Source organism: Lipotes vexillifer, unplaced genomic scaffold (assembly GCF_000442215.2).
Source record: "Lipotes vexillifer unplaced genomic scaffold, Lipotes_vexillifer_v1.1 scaffold4, whole genome shotgun sequence".
Lineage (NCBI taxonomy): Eukaryota > Metazoa > Chordata > Mammalia > Artiodactyla > Lipotidae > Lipotes > Lipotes vexillifer.
The window spans coordinates 5,514,331-5,533,123 of record NW_006785876.1 but is presented as its reverse complement, the minus strand read 5'-3'; the positions used below and the strand labels follow the sequence as shown (position 1 = coordinate 5,533,123).

At 55.3% G+C, this 18,793-nt stretch overlaps 1 protein-coding gene across 1 annotated transcript in view; it reads right to left on the bottom strand.

Annotated features, from left to right (window-relative positions):
* Positions 1 to 9,382: 9,382 nt before the first annotated feature.
* Positions 9,383 to 18,793, bottom strand: part of SLC29A1 (solute carrier family 29 member 1 (Augustine blood group)) — a 9,821-nt gene continuing 410 nt past the window's right edge. The window contains exons 2-14 of the mRNA XM_007458289.1: positions 16,492 to 16,598; positions 15,303 to 15,385; positions 13,325 to 13,406; positions 13,008 to 13,210; positions 12,764 to 12,903; positions 12,346 to 12,480; positions 12,156 to 12,253; positions 11,930 to 12,008; positions 11,390 to 11,487; positions 10,802 to 10,910; positions 10,468 to 10,553; positions 9,821 to 10,020; positions 9,383 to 9,494 (exon numbers count right to left, since the gene is read on the bottom strand). Coding sequence (XP_007458351.1) covers positions 9,383 to 9,494; positions 9,821 to 10,020; positions 10,468 to 10,553; positions 10,802 to 10,910; positions 11,390 to 11,487; positions 11,930 to 12,008; positions 12,156 to 12,253; positions 12,346 to 12,480; positions 12,764 to 12,903; positions 13,008 to 13,210; positions 13,325 to 13,406; positions 15,303 to 15,331 — 1,371 coding nt within the window. The 5' untranslated portion in view covers positions 15,332 to 15,385; positions 16,492 to 16,598. The remainder of the gene's footprint in view (positions 9,495 to 9,820; positions 10,021 to 10,467; positions 10,554 to 10,801; positions 10,911 to 11,389; positions 11,488 to 11,929; positions 12,009 to 12,155; positions 12,254 to 12,345; positions 12,481 to 12,763; positions 12,904 to 13,007; positions 13,211 to 13,324; positions 13,407 to 15,302; positions 15,386 to 16,491; positions 16,599 to 18,793) is intronic.

Genomic DNA, 18,793 nt, shown 5'->3' with positions numbered 1-18,793 from the left:
CCCCCCCCCCCCGCCTCTTCTCTCTTTCTGCAGCTGCCTAGATCTGGGGAGGGTCTGGTCTCCAAGGACCCCTCTGCGGGGTGGCAGAAGTTCTTGGAGGCAGCATGAAGACTCTGGCCAGAGTGTAGCCCGCTCCAGGCGGCTGGAACCACGTCGTTCCCCTTCAGCGGTGGCGCCGGAGGCTCCAAGCCATGGGCCTGCCCAGCGAGCTGCGGGGCGCCGTGCCTCTTCTGGCTCTGCCCCTTTTGCGTGCCCTCCGGCTGGTGAGCTGTCCTTGCCTTTCCAAGGCCTCATCTTGGAAGCCTACTGGACCCACAGACCCTCCAGGAGAGAATGGCCACCCCCTACGCTGTGACCTTGTGGATGTCCAGCAACTCCCTTCGTGGCCCACTTTGTCGGCCCCTGGAGGGCTTCCCCCACCACCACCCGCGGACCTCCCTCAGCAGCCCTGGTGCCCAGTCTTCTTCTTTCGTATCTTCTTGGTTTATGTGTTCAGTTTCAAGGAACAAAGGACCCTTGCTTTCTTTTTCCTCATCCCACACTCCAGACCTCATCAACCCTGCCATTACTACCTAAATTTCATCTCTCCTTACACTTCCACTCCCCTTCTTTACGCTCTGGGAGGAGTCAGTGAGTGGGGGAAGGGCCGTGGTGCTGCTGCTAGGAGGCCCCCCGGATGCTGTGTTCCTGATGGAAACCTCAAACCAGGAGCGTCACCCCCCAACACACCCTCCCTCCCCCTGGGCAGAAGGGGCCTAGTTAATTAAACACCTGCTCTCTGGTTCACAAAGAGGATTCACAACATCTCACAGTCCTGTGAAGAAGTGGGAGTGAATCTGCACATTCTAGAAGCTGGGCGAGGAAGGCTTCAGTGAGTACCCCAGAATGGGTTAGCTCAGAGCCTTTGCTCCGCTAACTCCCTTGCTCCCTGATCCAGAAATGGAGTGGGGACGCTGTTTCTTCTCCCAGGACTCAAGCCCAAAGCAGAGCAAGAATCACTCCTGTGGACCAGTGTCAGGACCAGAGATTCATCGGGGGTTTCCTAATGGGAAAATCTCAAATCTCGCACCAGCACAGAAATTCTGCTTTCTCTTCCAGAAATCTTCAGGATGACTTCTCCAGCTCATTGACACTCACTAATCCCCTGTGAGCCTTGTCTGAGGATACAGAGATGCATAAACAGGACAAGGAGCCCTTAGCCCACTAGGGGGAGCTGCAGTAGACCAAGTGCGAATCAGAGCAGCTGGCAGCAAGGGAGAAGCCTCAGTTTCCCAGCTCAGCCTGGGTAAGGGGGCAGGCTCAGGGCTGCGTGGCACAGGTCTACTCCCCAGCAAAGGGAAAGCATGGGAAAGGCACAGCCCTGCCACAGGGACCACAGCCCAGGAACCCTCAAGGGAGGCAGGAGTCACTGAAAGTGGCCCTGCAGGCAGGGATTAGGTCACAGAGGGCCACAATGCCATGCTAAGCAGTTCTGACCTTAACTTGGGGTCAGGGAAGCCACTGAAGGCTATTAAAGATGACTTAATCCCCCCCTGAATCCCCGGAAGCCTATACCGAGCAGCATTTGCAACCCTTGATGTTCCCAAGATACCCTTTATTCCCGACCAGGCCTCAAAGACCCAGCCCAACCTTCTGCTGTTTGGAGGGCAGCCAGATGAAGCAAGGACTGATAAACTATGGCCTGCAGTTGGTGGGCTTATTACTTGTTTTTGTATGGCCTGTGGATAAGGATGGTTTTTACATTGTTTAATGGTTGAAAAAAAATCAAAGGGAAGATAATATTTTGGCATGTGAAAAGTATAGGAAATTTGAATTTATGTCCGTAAAGTTTTACTGAAACAAGCTCTACTTATTTGTTTACATGTTGTCTTTGGCTAGTTTCACACTGTAATGATGGAGTTGATAGTTGTGAAAGAGACCATATAGCTTGCAAAGTCTAAAATATTTACCCCCTTACCTTTTACAGAAAAGCTTTGCAGACCCCTGATCTAGCTAAAGCTAAGTAGGGTCTTGGAGGGAGCATAGACTCAGCCTGGGCAGAGGCCTCCGGCTGCTGCTTGGACTGGGACTTCTCCTAGTTAGGAAGCACCCCTGGCCTTTCAAGGAGATCAGGAGGCCACTGAGGGGAGCTTAGATAAGGGGCCATGGATGAATCAAGCAACCAGAGGCATCAGGACGTCAGGGACTATTTAAGCATGGGGAGTAGCTCTGACTCCTTAACCCCCAGAACAAGCAGCCTCCCAAGCTCAGCGCCTGCCAGGCGTGCCCTGTCAGTTCTGGTCTCCCCAGTTCCACCAGGCTTACATCTCTGAATTCCTGAGCTGACATCCTCCTGGGCCAACAGACCTGACATTCAGATATGTTGGACAGCTGAGCAGGTCTGCATGGCCAACCAGGGCTCCATCTCTTTGCCTCAGTTGCCATGTTCTGCGGGGACATGTCTCTTTGCACCACTTTTGCTCATTTGATTGTTAGTATGTTACTTTTTGATGCAATGGCACATGGAAATTTGCCTTCATTTTCTGTTTCCTGGAGAGTTTGAAAAACGATTGTTGTGTACTGATCCCACAACTTGGTAAGCTACCTTATTAATTTTTAATTTGTCTGTCAGTCTTTTGTTGTTTTCTACTACAACCCTAGCTATCATCTGAGAACAATGATAGTTTGGTTTCTGCCTTTCTAACCCTTGTATCTCATATTTCTTGTTACACTGCACCAGCTAGGACCAGCAGAACAATGATGTGTGGAAACAGTGATTCTGGGCATCCCTGTCTTTCTGATCAGAAAAGGAACACTTCATCATTGAGCATATTTTCTTTCTGCTCCTAACTTGTTATACATCTTAATCTGAATGGGTATCAGAATTATTTTTCTGCATCTATTGAGAATATTGTTTTTAAAATTTCCTTAATCTATTTATGTGTTTAATATGTTAATAGACGAACATTAGACTGAAATTATCCATTTCTTTAAAGTTTTGTAGAACTCACCTATAAAAAGGCCTGTTTCTGTTGTTTCCTATATGAAAATATTTTAACTAGGAACTCAAATTTTTTAATGGCATAGGTCTATTCAGGTTTTCTACTACTCCTTGAGTGAATTTTAATAATGTTTCTGGATGTTCCTTGAAAGCTTTAAAGATTATGGCATACTGTTTCCTTTGACTATCTTTTTAGTCTCTGTTCTATCTCAAGTATGTCCCCTTTTTTCACTCCTAAAATTGTTCTTCATGTCTTTTCCCTTTTTTCATGATCAGTTTCACCAACGATTTATCTATTTTATTACATAATTTGTTTTCTGCTTAATTCTTTAATTTCTTTACTTTATTCCTTTATTTTTTTTTAATTTCTGCTAAACTTTTTCTCATTGTTTCTACTTCTTGAGGGTCAGGTCTGTTGTTCTTTTTCTATTTTCTTAACTTTAATACTTAGCACATTAAATTTCATCCTTTCCCCTTTTCAGACATAAGGATTTAAGACTATAAATTTCTTTTCAAGTACTATTTTAGCTATATCCCACAAGTTTCAATGTGTAGAATTTTTTATTATAATTCAGTTTTAAGGATTTTGATTCCCCTTATGGTATCTCTGTTGATCAGAGATCAGTGGTATCTGTTTAAAATGTTCAGTTATTTTTATATTATCTTTTCATTACGTTGTAGACATACAATGGCGTGTATGATACTGAACTTTTGTATTTGAGACTTCCTTTGTAATCTAGGATGTGGTTAATATTTATAAACACCCCATGTGTGCTTGAGAAAAATATCTATTGATATTACCTAGTTGTTGGATAGGTCTAAATATGTTAAATCAAGCCAGTTAATTGTGTTGTTCCAAACAAACAAAAATCCCACATGGAGACTCCCCAGGACGAAGCTTGGAGAAGGGAGAGGCTGGAGGTGTGGAGCTCACACAGGGGTGGGGAGGCACGGTGTACACATTCTCTGAGGTAGGATGATAAAAGTGGGGCTGAGGGGAGGGGAGGACCACTCTGGGCTTGAGGGGTCAAGAAGTCTGTTTTAGGCATTGTGGGGCACCAAGGCTAGATGTCCAGGAGGCAGAGGCTGATGGCTGAAGTCATGGGCAAGAACAAAATCTCTCAGGGGAGTGGGGTGAGAAAGCCAGAAATTGTGGTCTAAGCCATTCTGGAATTGTAAATGGAGCATCTTTGGTAACCTCCTCTTTACTACCCATATCAGCGTGTCTTGACTCTCTAAGGGCATAGTATCTGTGGCCTGGGGGTGTGACTGAGTCCTGCCTATCTGCCGTCGTCAGCCCAGCCCAAAAATGTCTGTCCTCCTCCTGCCGTCACACCCACCAGGCATCGCTTTCTGTCTTGGGCGTTATTTAGTGTTCCAGGCCCCCTTTGACTAAGAAGCTAAAACATAACCCGAAATTGGTTCAGCCCAGAGCAGATTATAGGCAGAGAAAGGTGCAGGGGGTGGGTTACACCACAAACAACCCTGACCTACTTAACTGTTGTGCCTGCCACCTGTCCTGCCCGAGGCACAAATCACTGCTCAATGTGCAGGTCTCAACTGGCTGGATTTCTAGGTCATCCACTGGGCCCAGTGCCTGCCTGGCCCACCTGCACCAGATAAAGGACCGGTAGGGCTGTGGTACTTACTGCTGTTGGGTGGTGAGGAACTCACAAACAGGAGGCACTGAGGTTACACATCAGGAAGGACCTTGCTGGTTTCAGCTGGGAAGGATGTCATGCGAGTTCAGGATCCTAGGAAGCTTAGGATCCCTGGGATGTGAAAAGAGAAGATGCCTCTCTGGAATGTTTTGGAGGCTGGGAGGAAGGTGCACCAAGCCTGCATTACATGCCCCCCTATCTCATGAGGCCGTGTACCTTTCGATGCTCTTCACTGCCTGGGAAGTCGTGTGTGTGCGTGCGTGTGTGCGTGCGTGTGTGTGAGAGAGGGAGGGAGGGAGAGTGTGTGTGAGAGAGGGAGGGTGTGTGTGTGTGTGTGTGAGAGAGAGAGAGAGAGAGAGAGTGGGAGGGAGGGAGGGAGGGAGGGAGAGAGACGAGGACTGAGAGACACAGAAACAGACTTAAACTTACCTGGTGCTTTGCAGTTTACAAAATATCTTTCTATCCTTAAAACTTTTCAGCCTCGGTTTTCTGGAGTAAAACAGGCATGGCAATAGTCAGCACTCCATAGGATTATTAGATCAGTGGAGTCAGTATATGTACGAGGAGCGACAGGTGAACGTTATTCATTAACTCAGTGGAGTTTCACAACCGGGAGAGGTAGGCAAGGCAAGTAGTATTACCCCTGCTTTACAGTTAAGCGGCTCCGAGATGGAAAGTGCCTGGCTCAAGGTCACTCGGACTTAAGGGGCAGTAGAGTCTGGACCCCCATCTGCCAGGGGTCAGATGAAAGGGGCAGCGTGGATACAGGCCGCGCGCGTCACGGGTGACGTCACTTCCCCCTCTAGCGGCGGGCGGGGCTGAGCAGAACCCAGGTTCCCCTCGTTCGCGACCCGGCACTGCAGTTCTCGGCTGTCCCGCCCGAAGGCTGTGGCCGTTCGCACTTGGCTGGGGTGAAGGAAATGAGGCCTGGTCCTCGAAGCTTCGGGGGCTGAAGATGCGGGGGAGGGGGCCAGACGGCATGCAGGGGGAGCAGCGAGCCCACCAGGCTGAGGTCACCCTAATGACTTTTGGCACCACGTGTCTCTAGGGTCCTCACCTCCTGCACCCAGGCTCTGCCGCAGACCCCCTTAATTTCCTTAGCAAGCCGTACATGTTACCCCGTTTAAAGAACAAGGGATCTGGGCCACAGAGGATAGGTGGCTCGTGCAAGGTGACACAACTGGTACTTGGCAGGCCCAAAATGGAATCCTAGGCTCTTAATCTGAACCATCACCCAACCCGTAGGAAAGCATGGGAGGGGGTAGCTGTCATGAGCACAAGCCCCTGCTTTGTGGGGTCCTGCTGACTCATTTAGCACTTGCCCGGCTGTCTGGAGCCAGAACGCCAGGGGTTGACTGGCAGGGAGCACCAGGACCGCCGAGGCTGTGAGGGGCTCTAGTGAGCACATGGTCTCCCAGAGAGCACCCGTGCAGGAAGCCAGGTCGGGCGGAGATGAGCTGGAGAAGCCAAGCTGCGACAAAGGGCCCTGATGCGTTGGGGGGCGGAGCAGGGGGAACGCCGGCTTTGCCCATCTCCACACTCACTGCCGACCTGCCCCAAGAACCAGCCTGGCCCCTCTCCCTCAGACTGCCACTCTTCCAGTGTGTCAGGACTTGGGTTTCAGGCAGGGCCTGCCGGCCACAGCCGGGCTATCTCTTTAAGGTGACTCTGCACTTCTCTGCTCACATCCATTTTGAATCCCTATCAGAGTTTAACATCCTGAGGATAATTTTCCCAATAATTGGGGGGTTCCTGTCAAGCACCTGCCCCCACCATACTCGTCCCATGTTCACCCCAAAGAATACAAACACAGGTATATTGCAGTTCATCCGTTATACCCGACGCTTCACTTCTATTTTTAAGGACTGCTAATTTTACTGGTGCTCTTAGCTTTTCAAAAGTTTGAAGCTGCAACAATTCACCATATAAGATTAAACAAGAGGGAAATTTGTGTTGCAGTGGCAGCCACCCCAGGGAATACAGCTGCCTAATACACAGACCACCGCTTGGGGCAGAAATGTCGCACGGAAGGAAGGTGACGACCAGCACAAGTTTAGCCCTTGCCCACCTTACAGGAAGCAAAGGACTAAGAGGAAAAGTGGCGAGGCCCCAGAGCGGCCTGCTTCCCATAGGCGGTGTTGTCTGCAGAGCGCCCACCTGTGGCCGGGGGCTATCACTGCAGTTGGGTCGGCAGGAACTTTTTTTTTTTTTTTTTCCCGCGGTACGCGGGCCTCTCACTGCTGTGGCCTCTCCCGTTGCGGAGCACCGGCTCCGGACGCGCAGGCTCAGCGGCCATGGCTCACGGGCCCAGCCGCTCCGCGGCATGTGGGATCTTCCCGGACCGGGGCACGAACCCGTGTCCCCTGCATCGGCAGGCAGACTCTCAACCACTGCGCCACCAGGGAAGCCCTGGCAGGAGCTACTTTTCCTAACCCCCCCGCAGAGCTTCCCATTCTCAGGTGAGGACACTGAGGGCATGAGAAAAACGAGTGAGACTCATATTTTTTGGCATTTGCATTAGAAGAAAACTTGGAAAAAAGAGGCTAGTCATTTTCTTCATCAATTCCAGTTCAGAAAGATGCGACTGTAATCTAAATTTGTCCTTCAAGCCATTGCTGGAGTTGTGAGAAACCTACTTAACACCCATCTCTACCTCGTGGGAACAGGCACTGAAATGAGTGCTACCACACAGCTGGAGTCTGGCCTGTGAAGACTGTGAGGCTGGACAAGCAGACGCAAGGAAGCAAACGTCTTCAAGTACCTCTGGGAGCTTAAAGAGTGAAAACATAGAATGTAGACCCAAACCTGAAACACATGAGTCTGGTAACTGGAGTTAAGAGCACAGTCACAGTTACAAAAGTTCTGAGGTGCAGAGGGAGAAGGAATGGTAAACTGGCTGTCGCTGGTGGTGGTGGTAACCAGGAAGTGTTTGGCGTGCCCCAGGGAGAGACCCGCCTGTGACTAAACGTGTTTTCAGCCTATTCTGCTGCCGTGTGTGGGACGGGCTGCAGGAGACCTGGCAGGAGACCTGAAAGGCCAGGCAGGAGGCAAGAAGGGACCCAGGGAAGAAGCACAGGGTCCCTGAGGGGCTGTGGTGCTGAGGAAGGAACCCAGAAGGACTCTCGCAAGTGGAGATGGAGTGAGAGGGGGCAGAACAAGGGTGCAGTTTCCTCTCGGCCTCGTGGCCAAAGGGCACCGCAGGGACGAGAGAACACTCGGGGCACCCTTTGCTTTTGAAACTGATAGGAAAGAACACCTTGTTTCCCACCAACCCTGGTTTGACGTGTACCCTGGGGTATTTCTGTGGACTCCAGTTCCCCCTATGATGATATATTTAACTCCCCTGTTAGGACTTCAGAGCTCATCAAAAGCCCTTAAAAATGTGCTAACAGCCCTTAATGAAGCCTGAAGCCTTCAATTAAACTGTCAGAAATAAAGCTCAGACAGCAGTGCCAAGGGCGTGGGGGGTGGGGGCAGTGGCAGCTCAGAGCCCAGAGCTCTGGTTTCACTTCCTATCTGGAAGAGTCCTTTTTGAGAAGGGGGACCCAGCAGTACGGCCCCCTCCACCGACGCCTCTCACGGTCCCGAGCCACCGCACACCTCCCTTGGCCAAAGTTTGGGAAGAGAAAGGGGGCCCAGCTTCCCTGAGGACACACAGGCCCCTTGTTCGCCAAGAAGTCTGCCTTGACTTCGGTGTCAGGGCCGAGTGCCAGGCAGGGCAGAACCCTTGGGCTGCAGCCTCTTCCTGTGGGAAGTGCAGCCAGGAGCTTGGCGGGACAGGGTGGTGGAGCTGGTCATTTGTAGAGAACTCAGTCCCCGGGCTGTGGGGTGAGGACGGAGTGGAGGGGGTGACCGTGAAGACAAAAGAAAGATGGGGCACTGTCTCCACCCCTAGGCCTATGAAAGAAGGGATGAACCGGCAAAGGAAAATGGCCTTTCTCCGTCTCGGCCAACAGTCTGGGTGTCCTGGCTCCAGGCCTGTCCCTCCTCTGCGGCCCCAGCAGGAGGTACTGTAGTCACTCTGAGACTAAGAGGACCAACACCCACCCGCACCCCCTGTCTTGGACCCCGGCCCAGTGCTGGCCAAGGCCCATCTGGGTCAGGCTCATCCCCCCAGACTCAGGCTGCCATCCCTCCAGCCTCTCCAGGGCATGAAGCCATGGCTGGAGCATACAGGGAGCCATGGAGGGGGGGAAAAAAAAGTTTATTTAATCAGAGAGCCTTTGAAGGCACCTGGTTTGAGTGTAAAAAAAGGCAGTAAAATGGCAACTGTACAGGGTTCATGACGGGCAAGAACATGGAGAGGTGGAGGGAAGAGGCACATGGGGAGAAGGGGGCAGAAATACCAGATAAGACTTCAGAACAAGCAGTCCTGACCCCTAGCCACCCCTGGTACAGGCAAACAGGTAGACACATGACACACACTCTCTGAGACTAGGAGCTTCTGCCGCTCTGCCAGGCAGGGATCGATCAGAGCCACGTGCGGGGGGCGGGTGGGGGGAGCACGTGAGCAGACACAGAGGCCGTGTCCCCTCCCTCAGCTCTGACTCTCAGGCCCACAGTGTCCCCACCGTCCATCCTCAGAGGCTCTCTCCTCCAGGCCTGGATGCTGGGCCCAGCACAGGCCGTGAGGCAGCAGAAGTCGGCTAGAAGAGAAAACCTCCAGAGGACCCCTGCCCATCCCTGGAGGAGAAGGAAGGCAGGAGCAGATGGCCGGTGCCATCCTTCTGTCCATCCTCGGTCACACGACTGCCCGGAACAGGAAGGAGAAGACAGCCCCCAGCGCCAGGCCCAGAGACAAAAAGAAGGCCATGATGGCTCCAGCTGTCTCTGCCTCGGCTGGCTTCACTTTCCTAAAGGAGGGAGGGTGAGCCTACCTTAGGATGGCCCCTACCCCAGCTCCACCCAGAGCATCTAATTCTGCTTACCCACCTGTCACACTTCCCCTCTTGAGGGGATGTGTACTGCGGCTGTGTCTACCTTTCCCTGGGAGCCCCTCCCTCACCCGACCCCTCTCCCACCCACCACTGCCTGGGACCCTAGGGCCAGCGGGCTCCTCTCTCAGCCTGGACACCCTGAGCTCCAGGATCAGGAATCTTCTTTTGCCCTCTCTCCCTCTATTGGGTGTCCCCCACTGGAGCACTAGCCCCCTCCTGCGACCACCACACTCCCCACTCACTTGGGCCCAAAGCACATGCAGAGACTGGCGAGATAGCCGTTGGAGAAGGCGAAGGCAGCCATGAAGAAGATGAACCAGGCATCGTGCTCGAAGACCACAGCCAGGTTGCGGCGGGGATGGACGTTACACAGCAGCAGCAGGGGCACAAAGGCCAGCCGGGCCAGCACCAGGATCGGCAGCCAGCAGCTGTCCTTCCCAGGCTGCGGAGACCAGGCAGTGGCTCAGTCAGGCTGCGCCAGCCCCCAGGGCACACCCAGGCCCCCAGGGCTCCATTTGGGGTCCCTCAGGATCTGAACTGAAATCTCAAAGCCTAGTTACCCTTCAGGGGTACTGCCTGGGAGGGGGCATGATAGAGCCTTCTAGAGTGCTGCCCATGTTCTACATCTTGACCTGGGTGGTGCTTATCAGGGGGGTGTGTTGTGTGTGTGTGTGTGTGTGTGTGTGTGTGTGTGTGTGTGTGTGTGTGTGTGTGTATATACAGTCATTAAACTGTACACCTACAACTTGTATGCCTTACTATACGTAGACTGTGTCTTGGTTTTTAAAAAAGCATGGTCGCCTTTCCACCATACTTTCTTGGTTCCCTCTCTGGGTCTCAGGCTGGATTCTCCCCTCACAGGGTCTTGGTGCTCCCTTCCTTCACTTACCCACATGGTGAAGGCTGTGAGGCTCCGGCCCAGCCAGTCAAAGATATTGAAAGTCAGGAAACAGGACACAGGAATGAAATAGTCTCCTGGAAGAGAAAGAGTAGATTAGGGAACGGTTAGCGGGTCCAAGAGAGGCGGAATCTGCAACCCTGACCCTTGTTGGTACTCAGTTTTCCCAGCTGTAACATGGAGAAGATGCTTCCAGCCCAGGGAACGGCAACTTGACCAGGAGAGTCTGGCTGGGGAGACAGCAGTCCAAGCTCCCCTCCCCTGGAGTCCTAGCCCTGCTGGAGCCCCTGTCCTTCCCCATCCTGGGAACCCATGGGGTCCTCACTCCAGGCGCTGGTGCCTGCAATGCTGGACTTGACCTCAGCAGCCACCGCAGGAAACATCCCAATAGTGATGGTGAAGACGAAGCAGACGGAGAGAGCCGGGACTAAGATCTGGAGGAAAGGGACTCAGGTCTGTGTCTTCATGGTGGTTGTGCATCATTAAAGAACCAAGATTCCCCAACACACACACACACACAGATACACACACACACACAGAGACACACACACAGACACACACACACAGGAAAGTGGCCAGTCTCCAGTCAGAAAGCAAGGGGATGGGGTCTTCCCAGGTGGTCCAGTGTGTAAGACTCCGCGCTCCCAATGCAGGGGGCCCGGGTTCCATCCCTGGTTGGAGAACTAGATCCCGCATGCATGATGCAACTAAGAAGCCTGCATGATGCAACAAAGATCCCATGTGCCACAACTAAGACCCGGAGCAGCCAAAATAAATAATTAATTAATTAAAAAAAAAAAAAGAAACGGAGAGGATGGGCAGTGCCGGGCAGTGGGAGGGTGGGGTGGGGAAAGGAACAAAAGGAGAGAGAGAGGGTGAGGGGTAGAAGGCAGGATGCCCAAGCCCCACATACATTTTTGAGGATGGCGCAGACAGAGTGGCTTTCGTTGGCGGGCTGAGAGTTGGGGGCTGAAACTCCAGCCTCCTCTTGGCCTGCTTTTGACTCCTCTCCTGGGGGGTGACAGGTTGTGGAAGGATCTTCAAGTTGTGCGAAGGACAGAGCAACAGATGACACAATCCCCAAAAGGGCTGGGGTCAGCTGGGGGTGGACATTCCCTTAACCAGTGCACAGCCGCGCCCTGACATTTAGCCCAGACGGCCTTCGAACTCCCACTCTGCAAGTCCCCTGACCTCTCCCAGGAGCCTCAGGTCAGGTTACGCCCTGTCCAAGAATCTGAAGTTGCTTCCCGACATCCTCAGGCATTCAAGGCCACCCAGGATCTCCCCCCAGCTTCTTTATCCCAGCCCCTATTTACTATTGTTACCCCTCACCCCATCCCTGGTCCCTCTCGCCTCTGGCATCACTGCAGCACGCTCATTCTTGCCCTCAGCTCATGCTGCCTCCCTGCTGGGCAGACTGTCCTCCACCCCAGCTTCCTCAGGCTCTTCAGACCTTTGCTAATGAGGTCCAGCTTGGTCTCCTGCTCCCCGGGCCCTTCGAGCTTGAGCTGCTGGTAATAGCGGTAGAATTCCTATCAAGTGAGGGAGACCAGGAAGGTGGATTCAGAAGCAGAATCTCCAGAATTTCCACCTCCCCCAGGTTTCATACCCAGAGCACCCTTGATCTGGAGTCCTGGACCCGCCCTAGGCCCCAAACCCGGTGTTCTCCAAGAACTCACCAGCCTCGGCAGGCCCAGATAACAGGCGATCGTCAAAATGATAACCCCACAGGCTGTGATAAAATAGCCGAAGGCACTTTCCGACAGCTCCGAGCCACCTGGGGTGGAGGGTGTCAGCGATCAGAGACAGGCCCCGTCCCCTTCTCCCCACAACAGCCAGGGCGACAGGCAGACAGATGGCAAGACTTACTGGCGATGGCGCAGATCATGGCCACAGAGGCAAAGAAGCCTGCCAGTCCCTGACCACTCATGATGGGGGCTGTGTAGTTGGCGGGCAGGAGGCCGGCCAGGCCAAACAGGCTGCCCTGCAGGACGGCACCGAACGCTGGGGAACAGGGTGGGCATCAGCAGGGGAGGGAGGAGCCGGGTGGGTGGCCGGGGTCCCTGTAATTCCTGCTTTACTCCCAGTAAGTCTTGACGCTGAGCGGCCCTTCTCTCCCCACTCCCAGGGCCTCCTCTCCCACACCTGGTCCATGCCCGCTCAGGCTTCTGAATCCTGATCACCCAGAGGGAGGAAGAGATTTCTCTCTGGCCAACTGTGGGTGTGAAAGAAAGGGGCAGGTATGTGGGAAGATCTCTGCCCCAGGTCCCCACCCAGCCCCGCTTACAGTTAATGAGCATGATCTTCATCATGGTGATAACAAAGAAGGGCAGAGCATCCAGGGGCACCTTCACCAGGATGGCAGTGATCAGGAACACCAACAGGATGGCCACCAGGCTGCCCAGGATCCGCACAGACTGGGGGATCCTGCCAGAGAGGCCACGACGGCAGAGACGGGTGGTAAAGCCAGGGGCTCAGCCCAGGGAGGGCACGAGGCAGTGAGGGGTCAGGGTGGGGGTCCGGGCACTCACCTCTGATGCAGGAAGGAGTTGAGGCAGGTGAACAGCAGTAGAGGCAGCATGGCACATAAGGTCATGACGTTGTTGAAGATGGCGCTGAGATAGTTCCGCTCTGGCAAGGGTGCTGAGGGGCTGGCCGAAGCCTGGATGTCCTTGCTCGGTTCAGAAGCGATCAAGGACGCATTCTGGGACACGTCCAGGCGGTTTGTGAAATACTGTGAGGGTTGCACAGAGGAGTGTTAGAACCTCTCTCCCCGTGCCCACAGCACAGATCCAGGCCCTACGTGCCCAGTGGACATGCCCCTGGGAGCCCATCCCCCACATCTCACCGCAGTGGCTGTCATGAAAAAATTCCAGGGCAGCAGCGTCCCCAGACCCAGCGTGAAGAAGATAAGCCAGACGGCTTTGTACCTGGGGATGGGAGAGGAAAGTGAGGCCAGGTGACTCACCATCCCACCCTCCCACCCAAATCAAACCTGGGGCAGCCCCCTCCCCTTCTATCCCTCCAGCTGTCCCAGGGCACAGGGCATGCATCCTCCTATTTGTGTATGTGGAGGGAGAGGTGGCCTGGGATGGGGGAGAGGGCACAGATGAGTCCCGAGAGGGAAGGGGACCAGGGACATAGGACTGAAGGGCATGGCCAAAAGGACCATTCTCAGCCCCAAAGACTCAGGGGACGCTGCAGGCTTGGGAACCAGTGTGACCCACACATCCGGAGGTGGTTTTGGAAATCCTGCTAAAGGCTAGGGGTGGGAGGGTGAGTGAGAAAGCAAACACAATTCTTCCACCCCCACCAGGCAGGCTGGAAGTGATTACACTGTCAGGGCAGGGCTGTGTGGCTCTCCAAAGAGGATTCTGAGGTCAGGAAACTCCCAGACCATTCTGGATCTAGGAGGGCAGGCAGGCAGGGAGCCTTGGGACATCTGGGAAGTGAGGGAGCTGTTTTTTCCTGGCCTAGACAGAACCAGCTTTGTAGGTTGCACCACGTAGGAGAGGCCAGGAGGGACCAGGCCACTGGACATCATCTGGGCCCCAGAGTGTAAATAAGCGCCACCCAGCCTAGGCCAGGTCACTGCCCCAAGCCCTACACCTCAGGGCCTGTCTGGGACGGACAACTTCCCCCAGACAGCCCTGGGCCCTCTCACTGTGGTCTCCACATGTGTCTGCCATACTTTCCCCAGAGCCCACACCTGCTTTCTTCACAGAGCTGGCAGGGACAAGCCCAAGGCAATGAGCAGACGGGTCTAGCCAGAGCGCAGGGCCTGGCCGCACCAGCTGGAGGCCTGGGTAGGCACCCAAAGTGGGCAGGTCTGAGCCCTGACAAGTTCAGCTCCCCCCATCTCCCTCATATATTCCCCACCTTGAGGAAGAGAGGTGAGGCCTTGATCGAGAGGCCCAAAGGAAGGGAGAATTCCCAGCCAAGGTCCCACAGGACAGAGGGCCAGAGTGGGGCTGGGTGAGTGCCACAAGGCCAATGGAGAAGGGGAAGGGGTTCAGAAAGCTGCCACCAGATGGGGGTGCTGGGATAGGGCAGCAGGCAGCCTGGGAACAAAAGATACCGCGGAGGGAACCAACCAAACAGCTTGGGGCCTGTACTTACTATGTGTCCTTAAATTCCCCCCCACCCAAGTAAACCTCACATCCCTTTTACAGGTGGGAGATGGTTTCAGAGACATAAAGCTAAGTGCCCAAGGTCCCACAGCTAGAAGTGGCCTAGTTCCATGGCCTTTGGCACAGGGGGACAGGATCGGCAGGGGAGCGGTGATGGGATTGGGGGGCCTGGGTGGAAGGCTGTTCTGGACCCCAGGCACGGCTTCATCAACTTTTTTGGGGCCTAGACTCCTGAGAGAACTTGCATCCAGCTACAACCTCTTCCCCCAAAACACACGTGCATGATCATGGATGCAGGTCTAACTGGAGGGGACTCCTAGGCTCCGGAGGTGGGGAAGTGAAAGGGAGGCCAGAGTGAGGATCAGGGTGAGGCAGAGGCCAGCCCCGCCGGCCGGCCAGCTCAGAAATGAGGAGTGCTGCCAGGTGTCTCCCCACGGTGGTGGCAGGAGCTGGAAGCTGCTGAAGAGCAACACTGGGAACTCTGACAGGCCAGGGAGGGGCTGCTGCCCACCACCCCGGGCCTCACCAGAGACACCCCCATCAGCACCCAGCCACAGCACGAAGGGCCCCCACCCCTGACCTCATAGCCGGAAGGCCCGTCGGTGGTGGCAACCCCAAATTCCAAAGGATATGGCACCCAGCCTCCTGGAGACCCCTTTCCACTCCCCCGGATTCACAGCCCAGGTCCCCCAGTACCTGTCCTGAGGCTGGTGACTGGTTGTCATAGTGATGGCGTTCTTGGTTATGCCTGGCTGATAGCCTCCTCCCTGCGGTGCTTGCTGGGGGCAGAGGCAGTGTGAGGTCCTGTCTTGGCCCTGCTTCCCCACAGGCCTCTTCAGACTCTTGGCTGGGGGGTGAGGAGGGCAGGGCAGACAGAACGGGCAGTCTGTAGAGTCCAGAAGGCCCCACTCCCGGCCCTGCCTCTCAGGACTGCTCCCTCTGACCCCTTGGGCCTGGCCCGCTGGGCACCCCTGCCTGCTCAGGCTCTACCTGGCTCCCGGCCTGGCCTGGCCACTGCCACCGCTATTTTTATCCAGCAGTTGAGGCAGTTTGTAAGCAGGGCAACAGGAGGGTGGAGAGCAGGAGGGAAGGAGGAGGAGGTTCGGTAGAGAGGGAGAGAAAAGCAGTTAAAGGCAGGGGAGACAGCGGGAGGGGCAGTGATGACAATGAAGTGGGGACAGAAGGAGGGAAACAGAAAGGAGATAAGAGGGAGAGGATAGGGGGAGGGAGGAGGGAGGACACAAAACAAACAGATCCGCAAGAGCAGCAGCCTCAGGGGTGATGACGGAGGCCAAACCAGCGAGGCCTCCCTCCCCAGCTCTCTCTGCAAGTCTGACCTCTCTGCACTCCCAGGGAGCCCCTGGACTCATGGCTAGGGTGGGCTTTGGAGAGCCTGTCCCCTCCTGGGGGGCACCCCAGACTCCAGCCTCTCTGCTGGTGGCACCCTAACCATCCTTTCCAGCCACTGCCCAGAGGCTCCCTGGTTCCTGGCCAGTCTTCCAGGAACATACTTCAGGATGTGTGTGGGGACCCAGCCTCTCCCCTGACCCCCAGTCCTGGCCACAGGGTCATCCCATCCCCCCCGGATTCCTCTCTGACTCACTCCCATGTCCTCTTCCCCTTTCTGAGAACAAAGTTGGAAGGAAGACTGGAGGGATGGGAGCAGAGGCTGCCTTGTCCCCAGGCACCCAGCCTCCTCCCTCAGTATCCCTTCCCTGCTCGGGCAGGGAGAGGCTCCCTGGAACCAGCAGAGGAAACAGCTTTCCCTCGGATGGCATAGAAAGCCAGGCAGGCGTATGCTGGCGTGTCCCCAACGTGTGGGCCTAGCTCTGGAGCTATAGCTCTACCGTTCTGGGCGAGGACTGGCTTCCTTGCCCACCAGGACCAGCACTCAGACTTGCCCAGACTTGCCAGCAGAAGGGTGGGGGCAGAGGGGGCCCGGGCAGTTCGTGGGAGGTGGTCCTAGCGCAGGCAGCAGGCCTTGTCCATGGGCTCCTCCAGAGTAAGGGTCTAGAATGAAGGTGGCGACACAGGGCATATCAGGAGAGAACCTCCTAGGCCTCACTGTGGGAGGGAGCAGCCCCATTCTGAGAAGCCTCCACACAAACACAACCAGGGAGATAAAACCCAGCCCTGTAGCTTGGGAGATAAGACAGCCAGCAGGGGAGCTGAGGGGGTAGGTCAACTCACAGGTGCAGCCAGTGCTCCAGGCCCCAGCCTGAGACTACAGCCCTGGGGACCCCAAGAAAGGACCGTGATGGGCCTTTCTACCCCCCCAATAATTCCTCTCAACCCCTCCCTGGGTAAACTCCAGCCTCTCCAAGGCCTTCCTCAGCCCCCCAGCCCACATCTGGGCCATAGGACAGGGAGGGGAGGGGCAGACCCACACAGCTCCAGCTGGAGGCACTCTTCCTTTCCACAAATATTTACCGAAGACCTCTGCATGCCAGCCAGGCACTGTTCTAGGCACTTGGGACAGTGGTGAATGACAGTTTATACATTTTCTAGAAGGACGGGGACGAGAGGGCTCTACAATGGGGTGTGGGCAGAGGAGGTGAGGGGACTCCCCAGCTTCTCACCTCACCCTAACCTGTGGTCCACCCTCACCCCGCCACAGGCAAGATTCCTGGCAGTAAAGAGCAGGTGCAGCTTCAACGCAGGCGGGAGATGGGGAGGGGGGCGGAGAATAGAGTATCTCCCCTTCCTCAGTAAAATCTCTCTTAGGCTCAGAGGAGTATTTCTTTGTGCTACACCCCTGCTCTCTGTTCTCAACTGTCCTCACCCCAGTCCTGGGCACAATTCAACTCCAGGGGCAGCCCGCTCCCCCTGCCCACATCCTGACGTTCAGCCGACCAGCCCAGGTATTTTGTTTTTGTCTGCCTTTGCCCAACAGCAATCAGGGATTTGATACCAGCTCAGAGCATCTGGTGCTCCTCAGCCATGCCTTGGCCTGCCGAGATGAGGCCTTGAAAGCAGCCACCAAACTGAGCGCCTCCCCAACCCCAGGCCCCAAACACCTCTCATACACCGCAGCTTCTAGAGACACCCCTGTGGTAGCATCAAATTCACCACTTCCTTGGATCCCACATGGGGCCAGCCACCACCTGGAGGTAACTTCTCCTGCCCCTGGTTGCCCTCACAACCACCATAAGCGAGTACAAAACTGTCTCCACTAGAACAGACGAGGACAGCTGAAGTTCACAGAGGTTGAGTCATTTGCCAAAGGTAACAGAGCTAGTGAATGGGTGAGCTGGAATTCAAACTCAATGTGCAGCTTACTCTAGGCTCCTTCTGGGGTGGGGAGGGAGGTATAAAGGCTGTTTCCCAGCCAGCCTCCTATACTGAGAGACAGGGTAACTCTACTCCAAGTAAGGGGTTAAAAATAAGGTAGGGGTCGAGGTCATCTCCAGCCTGAACTAAGTGTCAGCTGTAAGGCACTCCCCCACCCCATTACACACACATCCTGGCAAGGAGAGCTCACACAGGCAGGAGGACAAGGCAGGAAGGTCTGGAGGTGATCGAGAGGAATGGGCAAAGGGACGGCCCCAAGAGGGGTGAGGGGCAGGGGTGAGACCAGCCCTCCTCCACCACAGCTCTCCCCTGGGAAGAAAATCTGGGGTATGTCTTTGTTCTTTCTCTGAGTGAAGCAAGGGTCCTCTCTCCGGGAATAAATGAGGACGCGCCCAGGAAGGGAGGCCAGGTACACGAGTTCGGCCAATAGAAGGCGGGGGTTAAAGAGACAGCTCCTCCACCCCCATTCCCTGCACCCAGCGCAGTTAACGGTGCGGCCCCTCCGCAGTACCAACGACAAGAATTGATCGAGATTAACCTTCAACTCGCCCGCCCCGTGCAGAGGTCAGCTCGGCGACAACCGGTTTCAGGCCCGGGAGCCAGGTAGTCCACGCCCGCTCGGGTCCCGGTCCCCGCAAGGTGCCCCTGCGCCCGGGCCTAGGCGCGCCACGTGCTGCGCGGCTCCGCACGCTCAGCGCGGGGGCGGGGTGGGGCCCACCCGGTGGGGCCCACCCCGCGTCCCCTCCCCCGGCCGCGAAGCTGCCAGGCCCGGCCTCCCTGCTCTCGTGGTAGGCGGCAAGCGGCGCCTTCCACCCCGGCGACCCCCGGCCCCCAGTCCCCGGGTAGCACCTGCTGGGAAGGAGTCCTCCCGCGTGGAGGTTTGCGCGCTCTCCCTG